Below are 17,708 nucleotides of genomic sequence, written 5' to 3'. Positions count from 1 at the left end.
GTATGGCCATTTAAACAATATTAATTCTTCCAATCCAAGAGCATGGGATATCTTTCCATTTCCTTGTATCATCTTCAGTTTCATTCGTCAGTGTTTTATAGTTTTCAGAGTATAGGTTTTTCATTTCCTTGGTTGAGTTTATTCCCAGGTATTTTATTCTTTTTGATGTGATCTTAGATTATTTTTCACTCTCTCTTTCTGATAATTCATTATTGGTGTATAGAAAAGCAACACATTTCTGTATGTTAATCTGTATCCTGCAACTTTGCTGAATTCATTAGTTCTAATAGTTTTGGGGTAGAGACTTTTGGTTTTTCTATAAAAAGTATCATGTCATCTGTAAATAGTGGCGGTTTGACTTCTTCCCTTCCAATTTGAATTTATTTCTTTGTCTTATCTGATTGCTGTGGCTAGGTCTTTCAATACTAGAAGTGGCAAGAGTGGGCATCTTTGTCTTGTTCCTGAATTTAGAGGAAAGGCTTTCAGCTTTTCACCTTTGAGTATGATGTTAGCTGTGGATTTGTCATAAATGGCCTTTATTATGTTGAGATATGTTCCCTCTGTACCCATTTTGATGAGAGTTTTTATCATGAATGGATGTTGAATTTTTTCAATTGCTTTTTCTGCATCTACTGAGATGAACATGTGATTTGTATCCTTCCTTTTGTTAATGTGGTGTATCATATTGATTGATTTGCAAATATTGAACCATCCTTTCATCCCTGGAATAAATCCAACTTGATCATGGTGTATGATCCTTTTTATAGATTGTTGGATTCAGTTTGCTAATATTTAATTCAGGATATTTGCATCTGTATTAATCAAAAATATTGGCCTGTAATTTTCTCTTTTTATAATGTCTTGTCTGGTTTTGGCATCAGGGTAATGGCAGCCTCATAGAATGAATTTGGGGAGTATTCCATCCTTTTCAATTTTTGGAATAGTTTGAGAAGGATAGGTATTAGCTCTTCTTTATATGTTTGGTAGAATTCCCACGTGAAGCTGCCCAGTCCTGGACTTTTGTTTGCTGGTAGTTTTCTTATTACAAATTCAATTTCACTGCTGGTGATCAGTCTGTTCAAATCATCTGTTTCTTCTTGATTCAGTCTTGGCAGATTGTATGTTTTTAGAAATCTGTCCATTTCTTCTAGGTTGTGTAGTTTGTTGGTGTATAACTATTTGTAGTATTCTCTTATGGCTTTTTTGTATCTCTGTGGTATCAGTTGTTATTTCTCCTTTTTCATTTCTTATTTTGTTTATTTGTATCCTCTTTTCTTCTTGGCAAGCCTGGCTAATGGTTTATCAATTTTGCTTATCGTTTCAAAAAAAACAGCTCCTGGGTTTCATTGATCTTTTCTATTGTTTTTTTATATCTCTGTATTATTTCTTTCTTTCTGATCCTATTATTTCCTTCCTTCTGCTGATTTTGGGCTTTGTTTGTTCTAATTACTTTTGGTGGTAGGTTAGGTTGTTTATTTCACATGTTTCTTGTTTCTTGAGGAAGGCCTGTATTGCCATAAACTTCTCTATTAGAACTGTTTTTGCTGCATCCAATAGATTTTGGAGTGCCGTGTTTCCACTTTCATTTGTCTTGAGGTATTTTCTGATTTCCTCTTTGATTTCTTCATTGACCCATTGGTTTTTAGTAGCATGTTGTTTAGTCTCTATGTGTTTGTTCTTTTCCCATTTTTCTATCTGTAATTGATTTCTAGTTTTATACTGTTGTGCTTGGAAAAAAAATGCTTGATATAATTTCTGTCCTCTTAAATTAGTTGAGACTTGTTTTGTGGCCTAGCACGTGATCTTCGCTGGAGAACATTCCATGTGCACTTGAAAAGAATTTGTACTGTGCTGTTTTTGGATGTACTGTGCTGTTTTTGTCCTGTAGATATCTACTAAGTCCAATTGGTCTCTTGTGTTGCCTTATTGATTTTCTGTCTGGATGGTCTGTCCATTGATGTAAGTGGGGTGTTAAAGTCCCTTACTATTACTGTGTTATTGTTGATTTCTCCTGTTATGTCTGTTAGTATTTTCTTAATATATTTAGGTGCTCCTGTATTGGGTGCATATATGTTAAATAGTGTAATATCCTCCTCTTGCATTGATCCTTTTATTATATTATGCCCTTCTTTGTCTTTTGTGTGTTATAGCCTTTGTATTAAAGTCTATTTTGTCTGATGTAAGTTTTACTACCCCTGCTTTCTTGTCAGTTTTGTTTGCTGAAATATCTTTATTCATCCCCTCACTTAAACTCTGTGTGTGTCTTTAGCTCTGAAATGAGTCTCTTGTAAGCAGCATATAAAAAGGTCTTATTTTTTAATCCAGTCAGTCACCCTATGTCTTTTCTGTGTGTCCAATTTTTTATTGTGGTAAAATACACATAACATAAAATGTACCACCTTAACCATTTTAAGTGTACAGTTCAGTGGTATTAAGTACATTCATCTTGCTGTGCAAGCATCAACACCATCCAACCACAGAACTCTTTCCATCCTGCAAAACTGAAACTCTGTACCCATTAAGCACTAACTCCCCATTACCCCCTCCCTCTAACCCCTGACAACCACCATTTTTCCTTATTTTTTTAATCTGCCCTTTCCCCCCACATCCTAGCCTCTGGTAACCACCATTCTACTCTCTATTACTATAAGTTTGGCTCTTGTTATTATTATTTTTTTACCCTATGTCTTTTGACTGGAGCATTTAGTCCATTGACATTCAAAGTAACTATTGATAGTTATGTACTTATGGCCATTTTATTACTTGTTTTCTGGTTGTTTTTACAGTTCTTCTCTGTTCATTTCTTCTTCCTTTTGTTTCTTCCCTTGTGGTTTGATGATTTTCTTCAGTAGTTCCTTTCTTTTCAGTTTTTGTTTATCTCTAGTAGGTTTCTGATTTGTGGTTACCACTGGGTTCATGTATGTTGACCTATAAGTATATCTACTGTTTTAAACTGGTCATCATTTAAATTCAAACATATTCTAAAAGATCTACTTTTTTTACCCCCCTCCTACACATTTTGTGTTTTTAATGTGATATTTTACATCTTCATGTGTTTATCCCTTAACCATTTATTGTAGTTACAGTTTTTACAATTTTTTGTCTTTTAATCTTTGTATTGGCTTATTTAAGTGGTTGATCCTCAGTTCTTACTATATATTTGCCTTTCCTAGTGGGATTTTCCATTTTCTATAGATTTTTACTTCTTTTCTACTTGAGAAAACACTTTAACATTTCTTTTAGGGTAGGTTCAGAATTGACAAACTCTTTTAGTTTTTGCTTGTCTAAGCAGTTCTTTATCTCTCCTTCTATTCCAAATGATATTCTTGCTGGTATCCTAGGTTGCAGGTTTTTCCCTTTCAGCACTTTGAATATATTATGCCACTTCCTTCTGGCCTGTGAAGTTTCTACAGAGAAATCATCTGACAGCCTTATGAGGATTCCCTTGTATATGACTCTTTGTTTTTCTCTTGCTGCTTTTAGAATTCTCTATCTTTAACTTTTGTCATATTAATTACATGTCTTGCTGTGGGTCTGTTTGGGTTCATTGCTTTTTGGACTCTCTGTGCTTCCTGAAGCTGGATATCTGTTTCCATCTTCAGGTTTGAGAAGTTTTGTCATAATTAACTCAAATACATTTTTGATCCCCTTCTCTCTTCTCCTTCTGGGACCCCTATAATGACAATGTTGGTATGCTTAATTATATCCTAGAGATCTCTTAAATTGTTTTCATTTTTAAAATTTTTTCTTTTTTGCTGTTCTGATTGTGTGATTTCCATTACTCTATCTTCCAGATCACTTATGCATTCTTCTGTATCTTAGTCTCCTATTCATTCCTTCTAGTGTGTTTTTTATTTCAGCTATTGAGTTCTTTATTTCTGATTGGGTCTTTTTTATATTTTCTAGTTCCTTGTTAAAGTGTTTACTGTGTGCATCAATTCTTTTCCCTAATTCAGTTAATATTTTTGTTGCCAATGCTTTGAATTCTTTATCTGGTAAATTGTTTATTTCTGTCTTGTTGTTTATTTTTTCAGGGGTTTACTCTTGCTCTTTCAATTGAGAGTAGTTCCTCTGTCTTTTTGTTTTGCTCAGCTTTCCCTGCCTCTATGAATTCAGGTGAAACAGTTACTTATTTCAGTCTTGAAGGGGTGTCCTTATGTGGGAGCATCCCTATACAGACGGCATGTGGCCTATGCCTTTGCTGGGAGAGCTGGATTTGATGTGGATGCAAGTCACAGCCTTCCTCAGCGAGTGCTGGCAGCTGTCACATAGGTAGGAGGTGGGGCTGGAGATGGAGTGGCTAGAGCTGAAGTTGGGTGTGAGACAGGGCTTCCCCTCTGCTTGGTGGCCATCACCACTGTATCGGGGGCAGAGTCTGACCCCAAGTTGCTGGAGCAGAAGCCCTGAGGGTCGGGTTCATGCTGGCTCTTTTCCCTGTAAGTGTGTGTTTTTTCCTCTCCTCTCCACCCCTCCTTTCCGCCCCAGAGGGGTGGAGGGCTGAAGCAAGTGGGGCCTGTGCAGGCTCTTGGCTCATGTCGGCCACAGACAGAGGTCTGATGCACTGCCTGTGCAGTTACCTGCCGCTCCACTCAAATGCAGCCTCTGGGGCAAGTCCCCTTTGTCCCTCACAGCCGATCACTGCCCCCAGGCTCTGCAGTGCAAGTGGGACCCACATGGAGTCTCAGTGTGTATCAGGGGATGGGCTATGGTGGAACAGCTGCGTCAGAGATCTGAAACACTTCTGACGTGCTGCTTGAGTAAGCGATGGCTGCTACCTACCCACTCAGACGCTGCTGTGGCACCAGGTCACCTCTACATCCCACACTGTGACATGGAGTGAGCAGCACCAGAGCTTTCGCTCCGCTTGGACTGGGGTACCTGGCAAGGAGGTTGTGAGAAACCCGGCAGCTGCTAGAGCAGACCTCTCTCCACCTTGCCTGGGGGCAAGCCAGCGTGCACACTCCTCATGAGCGTAGTCTAGGCTTCCCTCAGCCCTCCTGTTTGTCTCAGTGGCCCTCCAACCAGCCAAGTGGCATTGTCTCCTCCACATAAAACCCCAGGACTGGGGCACTCAATCTGTGGCTCAGACCACTCACTCCACAGGGTGGGCGTCCACCCGCATAATCTCTATTTTTCTCTGAGTCTTCTTCTATGGGCACAGGTCTCGACCTGATCGCTACAGCCTTGGTTGTACAGGAGTCCTGCCAGTTTCCAGTTAGTTTTCAGTGATAATTGTTCCACATGTAGATGTATTTTTGATGTGTTCATGGGGGAGGTGAGCTACACATCCTCTTACTCTGCTATCTTGATTCAAACCCCTTAAATTAACTTTTAATAATTAAAAAGGCAAATAAGAGGGCATGTAAGGACTTCCCTGGCAGCCCAGTGGTTAAGATTCTTCACTTCCACTGCAGGGGGCACAGGTTCGATCCCTGGTTGGGGAACTAAAATCCCGCATGCCTGCCATGTGGCGTGGCCTAAAGAAAAAGAAAGAAAGGAAGGAAGGGAAGGAGGGAGGGAGGGAGGAAGGAAGGAAGGAAAGAAAGAAAGAAAGAAGGAAGGAAGGAAGGAAGGAAGGAAGAAAGAAAGAAAGAAAGAAAGAAAGAAAGAAAGAAAGAAAGAAAGAAAGAAAGAAAGAAAGAAAAGAAAGAAAGAAAGAGAAAGAAGAGGGCATGTGAGGTTTGTTATTTTTTTTTGCTTTTGTGTTTCTCTGGAGTTGCTTTTGTTTCTCAGTTTGTTACTGTAGATAGAATCAAATACATGTCCTCAGCACGAATATCAGTAAAAATGAAGAAGAAAGAAGAGGGCAAAGAATTCAAGAATTGTATTTACAGTGAGCTGTGTGTTTGTTTAGCTTGACGCATTCTTCCTAGTTATAAAGCATCATCAGAAAGTCTAGAAATACATAGATCAATATCTTGAGTCAGAAAGTGATCCTGCACATGGTTAATAAACGTTCCTTAAACTACAGTTCAAAGCCTTCTCTTGGTTCATAGGAAAAGAAGTGGTAATTTTCATTTTCATAGGCTCTCATTTGTTAAAATATCCATTGTTTTTCTTTCAGTGAAATTGAGCAGATCGTTTAATATAGACACCTAACGGTAAAGTTTATACATTGGACTAAATTAGCAAAGAAGATCCAAGGATTCGTTGTTCATTCATTTGTTCAACAGTATTTGTTCCAAAAATCACGTTAGGTTATGATATGTGGGCACACTAATGATAAGACATAGTCTTTTGCATCACAGAGCTAAGAACCTAGTTGGCTCTGGTAGAAAAACTTTGGGAAACTTCTTTTTAGCACTTTAAAAGCATGAAAGTTTTATCGAATGGAACAGTTCATATGTGGCTCTGACTGAAGACATAGAAAAATCTCTTATGATGTCTTTTTGCTAAATGATTCTTCATGACTAGAGGAATCCTCTTAGAATACATCATGGGACTCACACAGAAAACACCATCAGAATAATAGATTTTATAATCCTTTGTAATTGGGAATATGAAACCAAAGAGCATGGGCTTTGGAATTGGAACTGGGTTTAAATCCCAGATTTTCTAGTTAGCACTTTAAGAACTTGGGCAAGCTACTTATCTTCTTGAAGTCTCAGATTCCTCATCTATATAAAGGAGCCAATAATGCCCACCTGGCAGGATTATAAAGATCAAACAGATCATGTTTATAAGGTACCCAATAGCACAGTGCCTGGCATATAGTACTTGCTCTTTAAATGGTAATTATTCTGCCATTCTGTCATATTTATTAAATACCCTTATAGACATGGAACTTTGTTAATAATTTTTTATTAACCACTTCTCCAAGTGAAAGCGTAGTACAGTAAAATGGTAAAAGTTTTCTCTTGAACAAGCACAATGAGATTTTTATATGTTCATTACTCTATTGTCAAAAAGTTAATATTCATCTAACAGTTCTTACTTATGATGGTTGATTTTAGTATGCATTAAGATGTAGTGGAGGGAATTCCCTGGTGGTCCAGTGGTTAGGACTCTGCGCTTTCACTGAGGAGCGTCTGGGTCCGATCCCTGGTTGGGAAACTAAGATCTGACAAGCCGCACGGTGTGGCCAAAAAAAAAAAACCAAATAAAAGTTTAAAAAGATATAGTGGGAAAATTTTTTAAGCTTAAAATATTCTAGAATCCCTGTGGACTCCAATATCAATTTGTCTAAATTTGTATATAAATTATGCAGATTCCAAAGACTGTGGGGGAATTGATTTTAAAATAAATTAATCGGGCTTCCCTGGTGGCGCAGTGGTTGAGAGTCCGCCTGCCGATGCAGGGGACACGGGTTCGTGCCCCGGTCTGGGAAGATCCCACATGCCGCGGAGCGGCTGGGCCCGTGAGCCATGGCCGCTGAGCCTGCGCGTCCGGAGCCTGTCCTCCGCAACGGGAGAGGCCACAACAGTGAGAGGCCCGCGTAACGCATAAAAAAAAAAAAAAATAAAAAAAAAAAAATAAATAAATAAAAATAAATTAATCACTTGGCCACACATATGCCCCAAATCTGCCATGCAATTCGAAGACCTGATTGCTAGAAAAACTAGAAAGGTAATTTGGCTGTAAGAGATATTATTTATTGTGATAGTGACAGCAAGAACTTTGAGCAGATAAAATCTCTCTTGAACCAAAGTTAATACAGAAAACTATACAGAGTTTTAAAAATGGACGCTAAAGTTCTTACTCTTTTATATTGTTAATTCTCATCATTAATGTGAAGTTTCTCTTCTTTGAAGATTATCCAGATCCATTGCTTTTCTCCCTCTTCATACTCAAGTCTTGCTTTTCACCTCAGAAAACAGGTAGAGGAAAAGATAAAAGATAAAATCTAACCCCAGTAATTTGTTAATTCTAATTCTCATGTTAATCTTTGATGAACTACTTGGACCTATCAGATAAGCCTCATTTTTTGGCACTGTCTCTATTTCAGATGAAGGTTCTTAGTTTTATTGTGTTTTGGGTATGTTGCATCTGCCTCATAGGTCAGCCAATTTTCTATCAAGGCATAATGATCACATCAGAAAGTAAGTTCTGTGGAGGCAGTGGTTTTGTTTTCCTTGTTCAATGCTAAAAACCTGGTACCTGAAATAGTGCCTAGCACATAGTAGAGTACAGATATTTGTTGGATGGATGGACGGACAGGTGGATAGATGCATGGATTAGTGGATGGATGCATGCATTCATGGATGCGTGGACGGGTGGATGGGTGGATAGTTAGATGGATGGTTGGCTTTAGAAATTTGGTAAACTAGGCAGTCATTGACATCTTTCTTTTTTTGGCCTACAGCTCCAAGGTATTAGACAAATAGCCAAATGCTCTCAAATGCAATCCATCTCTGAATATGTTTTAAATAATTTATGATTATATTGATGTTTATATTTCTATAAAATGATGGTAATAAGCTAATTATATAGAATTACTAATTTTATGTAACTGACCAGAAGTTGGGACTATCTCTTGTTCACCACTGTTTTTCCAGTGTTTAGCAAAATGCTTGGCATATAGGTAGGTGCTCAATAAAAAATTATTGAATAAATAATAATAAATTGGAATGCCCATTTCTAAATGTTCTGAATTGTCAGCATCCTGAGATTGGGACATTGTGAGATATTTTGTCTTTAATCCTCATGGTCTTTCTCTACTCTCCTTATATATCTTTGTTAATTATAAAACAGGTTGGTTTGGTGGTTTTAAAAGAGTGTATTATTCCATAAGTGAATTTATTTTCATTTAGTTATTTGTATATAGAGATATTGTGTTTATGAAATTTGGAATGCCCTTATTTGCCAATATGACCATACATATGTTATGTCCTCATAACTCACAACCAGAAGAACTCACTCTCTTACTGTCCACTTTTCTTCTGTGTAATAAGGGAGATTGAAAAGTTGATTTCCAATCAAGCAAAGCATGACCTCTCATCCTCCCAGCCTTCTCCATTTCTTCTTCTTGGCATGTCCTCTGTTCCAAGAAGATCACTGAAAGTCTTATTTTGTTTGATTAATCTGAGTGAGAATTGTTTGGATGTTAAGTCTAAGGAATAATGAGCTAGTTTGAATAAAGAGGGGTTGAACAGAGAGGAAATGGGACCCTTAGGGAACTTGTGTTCCCTAGATCTCATAGAAACTAGGAAGCTGACAATGCCCTGAGTTTATACATCTCTGTTCGTGCTCTCCTATCTGGAGACCAGCTTCGTCTTCACAATTCTCAGTTTGCTCTCTCCCACACCCTAGATGGCATAGCCCTGACTTGGGTTCCAGTTTTACAAAACCTTACATATCCAGAGTCCAGTACCATCTGACTGATTCTTTTTGTATTTATTTCAGCATTCCAGGAGAGAGACTCTGACTATCCTAGATTGGGTCAAATGTTGATCCACAGTCTAATCAATTGTGCCTATGGAGTTAAGTCCACATGGTGGGTCGGGTGGAGAACCAGAGCCAGTAGGTTAAGAAGGGAATATGTAAGGAAGAAATAATAGATATCTCTAGGACCAGAATTTTTTATGTTAACTATATAAATTCTATCATATGATACTATCTATTCTATTTCCTTAACCATTATCCTTTTAGAGCATTTAAAAATTATTTTCAGTCTTTCACTGTTATAAAATAACTGCTAAATTGTTGTACATGTTTTTTTTTCCTTTGAATTATTTCATCAAAATTAAGAAGTTGTCAAGCCAAAGAGTGAATATTTCTGTGTTTTTTATATGTGAAAGTATTGTAACAACATACAAGGCCACCAGTAACTTTGTTTTTCTTCCTTTTAGGGTTTTCTGGAAACTGTATCGGCTGTGGAGAAAGAGGATTTCGGTATTTCACGGAATTTTCCAACCACATAAACTTGAAGCTCACCACCCAGCCAAAGAAGCAGAAGCACTTAAAGTACTACCTAGTCAGAAGCTCCCAGGGTGTACTGTCGAAGGGACCTCTTATCTGCTGGAAAGGTAGCGTCAACTTCTGGGAGGGAACGGGAAGGGAATGTGGATGTTACGATAGTATTGACAAGTGACCCATACTGGGTTCAGAATCCAGGTGTGGAATGGATAAATATCCCAAGTTCAGAAGACAATCCAAAAATGTAAGGCCCTCTGGCAGGTTATTTGACTTGCTCCTTTTTGTTTTTAACAGAAACTACTGAAATTTGGGAAAGGGTATTTCTCCTTGTATTTGTCACTTAGGGGTGTGGAATACAGCTCTCGGGGAAAAATGGGCTCTTTCTAGCTCTTCTGTCATTTAGAGGGGACTTCAAAGTGTCAGTTTCCTGGTCAGATGCTCTTTCTACTTTATTTAGGGTCTTTGGTAATTCTTGAGTCTTCATTTTTCTATTAGAACTAAGCAAACTTTGGAATAAATAATGCTCTCTTCATCATACCTGGGAAAAGGCAGTATTAGGTTGACAAAGTTTTGTTTCTCTTCAGTTAGGAAGAACTTAAACTTATTTTTGAAAATGAATCCAGTTGAAATGTCACATCATCTTGTGGTTGATAGGAGTTGCCACAAGTTCTGTACATTGTTTAATGCAGTGGGACTTCTTATTCTTTTGAGCAGTTTCTTAGATGCTGAGATTTCCCCTCCATTATTAATATTATTATATTGTTAAAGACAATAGAATAATTGTCTTTAATATTTCTATTTGTTGTTTGTGAAAGATTTTGGCCTGACCATGAAAAATAGCATAGTAAATCCAAATTACAGCTGAAGATTCGTTTCCGAATCTCACCATAATGACTCCTGGTTGCATCTGAGGAGAGATTATATAACTCCTTAGGAAATGGCTGCATGTTCTGAGCTAGGGATCATCAGGACTGTGATTAGTGCTGTGACCACTAAATCGTAAGCGTGGTAAATTATAGATACTCTTTATCCTGATAAAGTCTAAAGACTTTTCCTCTAGAAAAATCATTTTAAATGTCATGAACCCTAATAAAAGAGTAAAAATAGGATAGGTATCGCCTCCCTGCCTTTTGACTGCCTTTTTTTAGCTTTTGTTTTGGTTGCATAAAATATTTTTAAGTTCTTATTTAGTGCTCAGTGACAATTCACCTTTCTGGTAAATAATAACATTTGTGAAATAGTTTGTGATATAATGATCCTGGGTGGCTTCTGGAGCCTCACATTTATAGTCATTCTGTTTTGGAATTGGAATTGTATATATGTACATACCTATCAAACTACATATTTGCATATAATATACATAACATGGAGATATCCTTTTCAGTCAAAATACAGTAGCTCTTCAAGGAACGACATAGATAGAAGGTTATAGAAAACTGCCTCTAACTTTTGCGTGTATCCAATAAACTTGGAAATTCTCTAAAGGACCCACTATAATTAACTTTGTCATTTACAACCATTTATGTTTCTTTTTCACATGCTACCTTTAAAGACTAATATAGTACAACATATAGTATAATTTGGTTGGAAGTTAGAGCCCCGAAAACCTGTGACACAGGTTGTCACAGTATTTGCTATCTACCAGAATCAGTACAAAGTATTATTAAAATATTACACCAAAGCATCAAGTAATATTGGCTCATTTAAAATGAAGCTTAGTTTTGTATGATCAGTAAGTACCTTGAATATTGTCTACCTATTTCCTCTAATAAGAACTGAGAATAATAAGAATTTGAGAATTTCTAATTTTTCTCCTCTGTGTATAATATTTTCTTTGCTTCTGTTTCTGGACGTAAATTAAGGTTGAGTAGAGAGGGTTGAAGGCAGCCTAGAAGGACTCTAGATTACTATTCTACATGTAAATCAATCCTGGACAGAAGGTTAACTGGTGCTTGAAAGCTTATTTGGTTTTTATAAATTATTGATATTTTAACCTCAGTATTACCCATGAAACTAACATGACTATATAGGTTATGAGTAATTTTTCTCCTGGGAACTAGTCTGTGAGGAACAAATGTCTAATTGTTCTTTGTAACTATATCTTTGCCCTCCAAACATTACATTTGGCTCTAGGAAGACGAATTGTGTTCACCAGCTTGAACATTCTATTGGAGTCAAGGTTGGGGAAGGGGGATCTCTGTTAAAGAACGTGCTGCCACTTGAGGAACAGCAGCTTATTTTAGAGATTTTATGGATTGTGTCTCCCTCACCTGTTTTAACAGAATATTGTTTTCCTTACATAATGTGATTCTTACTCCTTTCTAGAGTGTAGAAGCCGACAATCCTCTACCATTTGCCACTCTATTAAACCAAACTCTTCAGTGTCGTCAACCGTGGCCCCAGAAAATGGCACAACTAATGGATACAAATCAGGATTCATTCAGACAGGTATTGGGTATTTTCTTTTGGAATTTCAAGCGGCAGATGTATATTTAATGAGGCATTTTAAACTTACTGTTGGCTGGTTTGAACAGACCTATTTTTTAATAGCGGTATTGAGTTACTATTAGAATTAGAACTCAGCATTGAGATGGATCAGTCTGTGGAGGAGCAGGACCCAAAATCCCGACAGCCCTGCCAATGCTAGGCAAGGCATGGAAAAAGGAACTGACAGTTGGTGGGGAATTTAGTTCAAGCATAGGGCCTGTTTCTAGAGGAGTCTGACAGGAGGCAATAAGTAGAAACACAGATGTGAGAGAAGTCTGCATCATAGCCATCAGGTGGCATGTATTGGGGACATATTCATGAAGACTGGAATTCTACAGTAGGGCTCTAACTAGGCTTGCTCAATGGTATAGGGAGTATTACACCAACTTGGATACAAAGTAAAGTCCCAAAGTAGGATGAAGGATCACAGCGGAAGAATCTAGGACCTAGTTTCAGGTGGTACAAGATAGGAGCTTGGTTACAAATAACCAGATAAAATTTTAGTGCCTGAAACTAGGTTACAGTATCAGAGCTGGATCAGCAGAGTGGCTGATCTGATACTGAGCAGGTAAGTTACTAGTCTAAAGCTTCTGAAAATTCCTCCAGTATAGAGGCCTGAACTCAGGTCAGGATAAGACTCCAGGGAGACTTAATGTTTCCAGGTGGCTGAAAGCCTGGAGGGCTGTAACTGAAAAGATCATTGCAGATAGTATTTGAGAAAATTACTCAGAACCAGTCTAGGTTATATCTTAGGCAAGAAGAAAAGTATTTTAAAAGAATTTGTGAATTTTTTTTTCAGTTCACTTGTTTTTTGAGAAGCGCTATTTTACCCACAAACTTCATAGCATATGTGCTTTGCCAGTATCCACTCAAACACAACAAGTTGGAGAAAAAGGTGTCTTTATTCATTTCACTACTTAGCATCCTCTTCCAAATTTATGTCAAATTTTAATGAGCTGGTAAATCGTTTGCACTTATTTTCAAGATGGAAGTGATTATTAGACTATGTTAACAACAACTGTAGTGATAATAAAGCTAACTTTATCTGGGGCACTTCTTGCTATGTGTCTGTACTCAGCTAAATCCACTTCATCCTGGATTTTAGAAATCTAACTTTTAAACTGCTCAAGAGATTTACATAGAGGCTGTAAATTAAGAGGAAAGAGAATATTCTAAATTCTCGTTTAGAATAAATGAGAGAACATCATGTCACTAGGTATTGAAGAAAGAAAAAATTGGCATTGGGCTCTTGGCATTGAAAGATTAGCTTTCATTACAGTGATGTCTCTCCTAGAATTTGATTGATTCTGTAGTATATTTTCTGCCATTAGAACTTGGGGCTAATGAAATGCAATTTAAAAACTACAGTATTAGTAATGAATATTTACTTCATTCCAACAAAAATTACCAAGTGTTTATTGTGTTCTCAGACCCTTGTCAGAGGCTGTAAGGCAGGGTTCCAGTACTTGACTACTGGCTCCAATGACTTAAAAACCACTCATATAAGGGATAAAAGAATGATAAAACATGTTACCTTTTCTAAGAGGGAGAGGTGAATATATATAAATAACCAGTTGTACCTGAAAAAAATGAAAAGATACTGAATTGTTAATAAGAAGTAATGAAATGTTAATAAGCAGTTTTGATTATGCAGAAATATATTTTGAAAATGAATATTGCTCTGAATAGAGGAATTCAAGATTCAGGCTTAGCAAAGCCTCCTTTAGTTGCCACGAAGGGACACAGGCAAAACACTGACTGACTCACAGTGGACACAAGTGGCCAAGTGCTATGCCAGTATTCTTGTGTATCCCTTGTTGGGGTGAGAATGGTAATTTGACCATGAAATTACCTATTAATTTTAGGTGCAATCCAGAGAATTTAATAGAAGATAGTGCCTTTAAAAGTAAAGCTTTGTGTCTAAAACTTTCTTCTTGACAAATTATGGAATCTTCAGTAATAATTTTCCTATGTATTTTGAAAGTAATAGACTGTAAGAATTTTACCTTAGCCTATTATATCATTGCAAACATTAGAGTATGCAGCATCTTTTTAGCAGATAGATTCACCCTCCTGTAGGAGATTGTACCCTTCTTAATCTACAATCAGTGGCTGCCTGTAATCAACATTTCTTAGCCTGAAATGTAGGTACACATGTTGCAAAGTATTTGAAGAGGGGATTAATTTACTATTTGCACAGCTTTGTCTCACATTCCAACTGCCAAGCTCTGGATGTTTCTGTTCTAGCTGGCTTGCCACTTATGTTTTGCATATTTTCTTTCAACATGTTTGTGTGATTGATAATTCAAATTTTAGCCAACAATCCTGGTAAAATATTTTATGATTTTGACTGAAGGTGGCTACATAGTTATCTACCTACATTACACAGACATACCACATACAAACATATACACATACATGTATTGTGTTTAATAAGGACAAGAATTCAAGAACAGATGAAAAAATGGGAATTCCTTGGTGATCCAGTGGTTGGGACTCCACACTTTCACTGCCGAGTGCCAGGTTCAATCCCTGGTCAGGGAACTGAGATCCCAGAAGCTGCGTGGCATGGACAAAAAAAAAGGGGGGGGAAAGAAAAAAGGACTAGATGAAAAAAACCTTTGCCTAACCCAAGATCTTGAAAGTTTCTCTTCCACGTTTTTTGTCTAAAAGTTTTATTGTTTTATCTCTTGCATTAAAGTCTGTGAGTCATGCTGAGTTAATTTTTGTGTGTGGTGTGAGGTGAGCATCTAAATTCATCTTTTTGCATGTGGATATCCAATTGTCCCAGCACCATCTATTGAACAGACTGTCTTTTTGTCAGTGAATTTCATTGACCTCATCAAAATTCAAAACTTTTACACTTCAAAAAGCAACATTAAGAAAATGAAAAGACAATGATGGACTAGAAAAATACTTGCAAAACACATATTTAATAAAGGATTTGTATCCAGAATTTACAAAGAACTCTTAAAACTCAGTCATAAGATGACCATCCAATCAAAACATGGGCAAAAGATTTGGAATAGAGATTTCTTCAGAGAACATACACAAATGGCCAATAATCACACGAAAAGATGCTCAACATCATTAGCAATTAGGGAAATACAAATCAAAACCATAATAAGATATTAATTCTATCTCCCCAGGAGAAATAAAGGCACGTGTCCTCACAAAAACTTATATACAAATGTTCATATAGCAGCATTATTCATTACAGTCGAAAACTGGAAACAACCTAAATGTCAATCTACTCGTGAATGGATAGACAAAATTGTGTATCCATACAATGGAATACCATGCAGCAATAATAAGGAACAAACTATTGACACATGCTACATCATGAATGAACTTCAAAAACTTTATGCTGGGAATTCCCTGGCAGCCCAGTGGTTGAAACTCCGAGATTCCACCGCAGGGGGCTTGGGTTCAATCCCTGATCGGAGAACTAAGATCCCACATGCCTCAAGCTATGGCCAAAAAACAGAACAAAACAAAAACATTATGCTAAGTGAAAGAAACTAGACAGAAGAGACCACATATTATATGATTTCATTTATATGAAATGTCCAGAAAAAGCAAATTTAGAGAGACAGGAAATAGAATAGTGGTTGCCTGGGGCAAGGGCTGGGAATGAAAATTAACTGAAAGTGGGCATGAGGTTTCTTGCTGGGGGACAAAAATGTTCTAAAGCTGATTCATGGTGATGGTTTCACCACTTGGTCAAGTTACTAGAAATCATTGAACTGTACACTTGAATTGGGTATATTCTATGATAAGTAAAATATACCTTAATAAAGCTGGGGGTTGGGGAGGAAAGATTAAAAAGCTGCTCTAAGAGAAAGGTAAAATCCTCTGGAGTGGCAACGTTTCTCCCTCATTTGAATCCAGTCTAATTTATTGAGTGTCTACTACAGAATGAGCACTGTTTCAGACCAGATGGTAAACTGCACAGGACTTGGAGTCAGAGTCTTGGTATCCAAATACTGCCCCTGATGTATATTGGCTGAGGCTTGGGATAAGCCACTCAATTGTTCTATGTCTTGTTTTTCTCATTTGTACAGCTAAAAATAACAATACCTATTTTGCAACTAAGAATTAGCTCAGCCTTGCTACTATACTTCTTTTTGTGTGCCATTCTCCCAATTATAATAATTTGTTAACCATCTGTATTCTTTTATATGCTAGAAACTGTAAGTTCATTTTGTTTATCCCTATACCCCCTAGTACCTGGCAAATGCCTGGAAATAAATGGTGTTTTTTTGTTGTTGTTGTTGTTTTTTCTTTTTTGGCTGCACCTCGCGGCATGTGGGATCTTAGTTCCCCAACCAGGATTGAACCTGTGGCCCCCTGCAGTGGAAGCACGGAGTTCTAACCACTGGATTGCCAGGGAATTCCCAATAAACATCATTTGAATTCCATTTTTATTTAAATTTTAAATTAGCATTTGGGGGATTGTTAACTTACTGGTGTGTACTCTTTTTCCAAATGAAGATGGTATGCTCATCTACCATTAGGAGGAAAAATTAGCCTGTAGGGCAGGACAGGGATGAGCCACCTAAACTCTGCCCGTGTGACTAATTTTTAAGAAGATGCTATCAGGCAGGACCTGATATGACTTTATGACTTTCTTAGGCCCTGGGCACATTTGCCTAAAGTATTTAAAATTGTATTTTATGACTGTGTTGGTATAAATATGAATATATTAATACTATATGCTACAATACTTTGTTCAACAAAAAGAAATTAAAACATTTCTTATGATTTTAAAAGAAATTAAAACGTTTTCATGAACCCCTAGAAGTACTGTGGACCCAAGGCACTGACTTCTATGCCTAATGGAGAAGTTGGCCCTGTTATTGGAGCCATGTATTTTCCATGAAATGGGATTTTCCTCTGGATGAACCACTGTAGGCTTATAATAATGTAAGCCCCTTACCATCTAATGCTTGTGTATTAAAGAAGGAAGAACAATAGCAATGAAAGGACTTGCCCTATCATATATCAAGCTCATGAGGCTTTAATAATAAAGACAGAGTGGAGTTGGCACAGGGATAGACACAGAGCAGCAGAACAGAATAGAAAGTCCCCAGACAGATTCATATAACATGTGGGTATAGAGTGACTTGAACATCAGCAGAACCTTTTCTTTCAACAAATGGTCCTCAGAAGTTGGATATACTATGTGGAAGAACAGTAAAACTGGACCCCTATTTCACTCTATACACAAAAATCAACTTCAGGTAGCTGGAGGATCTAAATGCAACAGGCAAAACCGTCAAGCTTTAAGAAGATATTGTAGAATATCTTAGATATCGTAGATATCTTAAAAGTAGAGACAAAAAGTGCTGATCACAAGGGAAAAA

At 37.2% G+C, this 17,708-nt stretch overlaps 1 protein-coding gene across 1 annotated transcript in view; it reads left to right on the top strand.

Annotated features, from left to right (window-relative positions):
- GREB1L (GREB1 like retinoic acid receptor coactivator) overlaps positions 1-17,708 on the top strand; it is a 261,369-nt gene that overhangs the window by 152,924 nt on the left and 90,737 nt on the right. Inside the window, exons 6-7 of the mRNA XM_032654275.1 lie at positions 9,789-9,965; positions 12,181-12,303. Coding sequence (XP_032510166.1) covers positions 9,789-9,965; positions 12,181-12,303 — 300 coding nt within the window. The remainder of the gene's footprint in view (positions 1-9,788; positions 9,966-12,180; positions 12,304-17,708) is intronic.

Source organism: Phocoena sinus, chromosome 14 (genome assembly GCF_008692025.1).
Source record: "Phocoena sinus isolate mPhoSin1 chromosome 14, mPhoSin1.pri, whole genome shotgun sequence".
NCBI classification, from domain to species: Eukaryota; Metazoa; Chordata; class Mammalia; order Artiodactyla; family Phocoenidae; genus Phocoena; species Phocoena sinus.
Note: the sequence above shows the minus strand (reverse complement) of the source record. Positions and strands in the feature narration are given on the sequence as shown.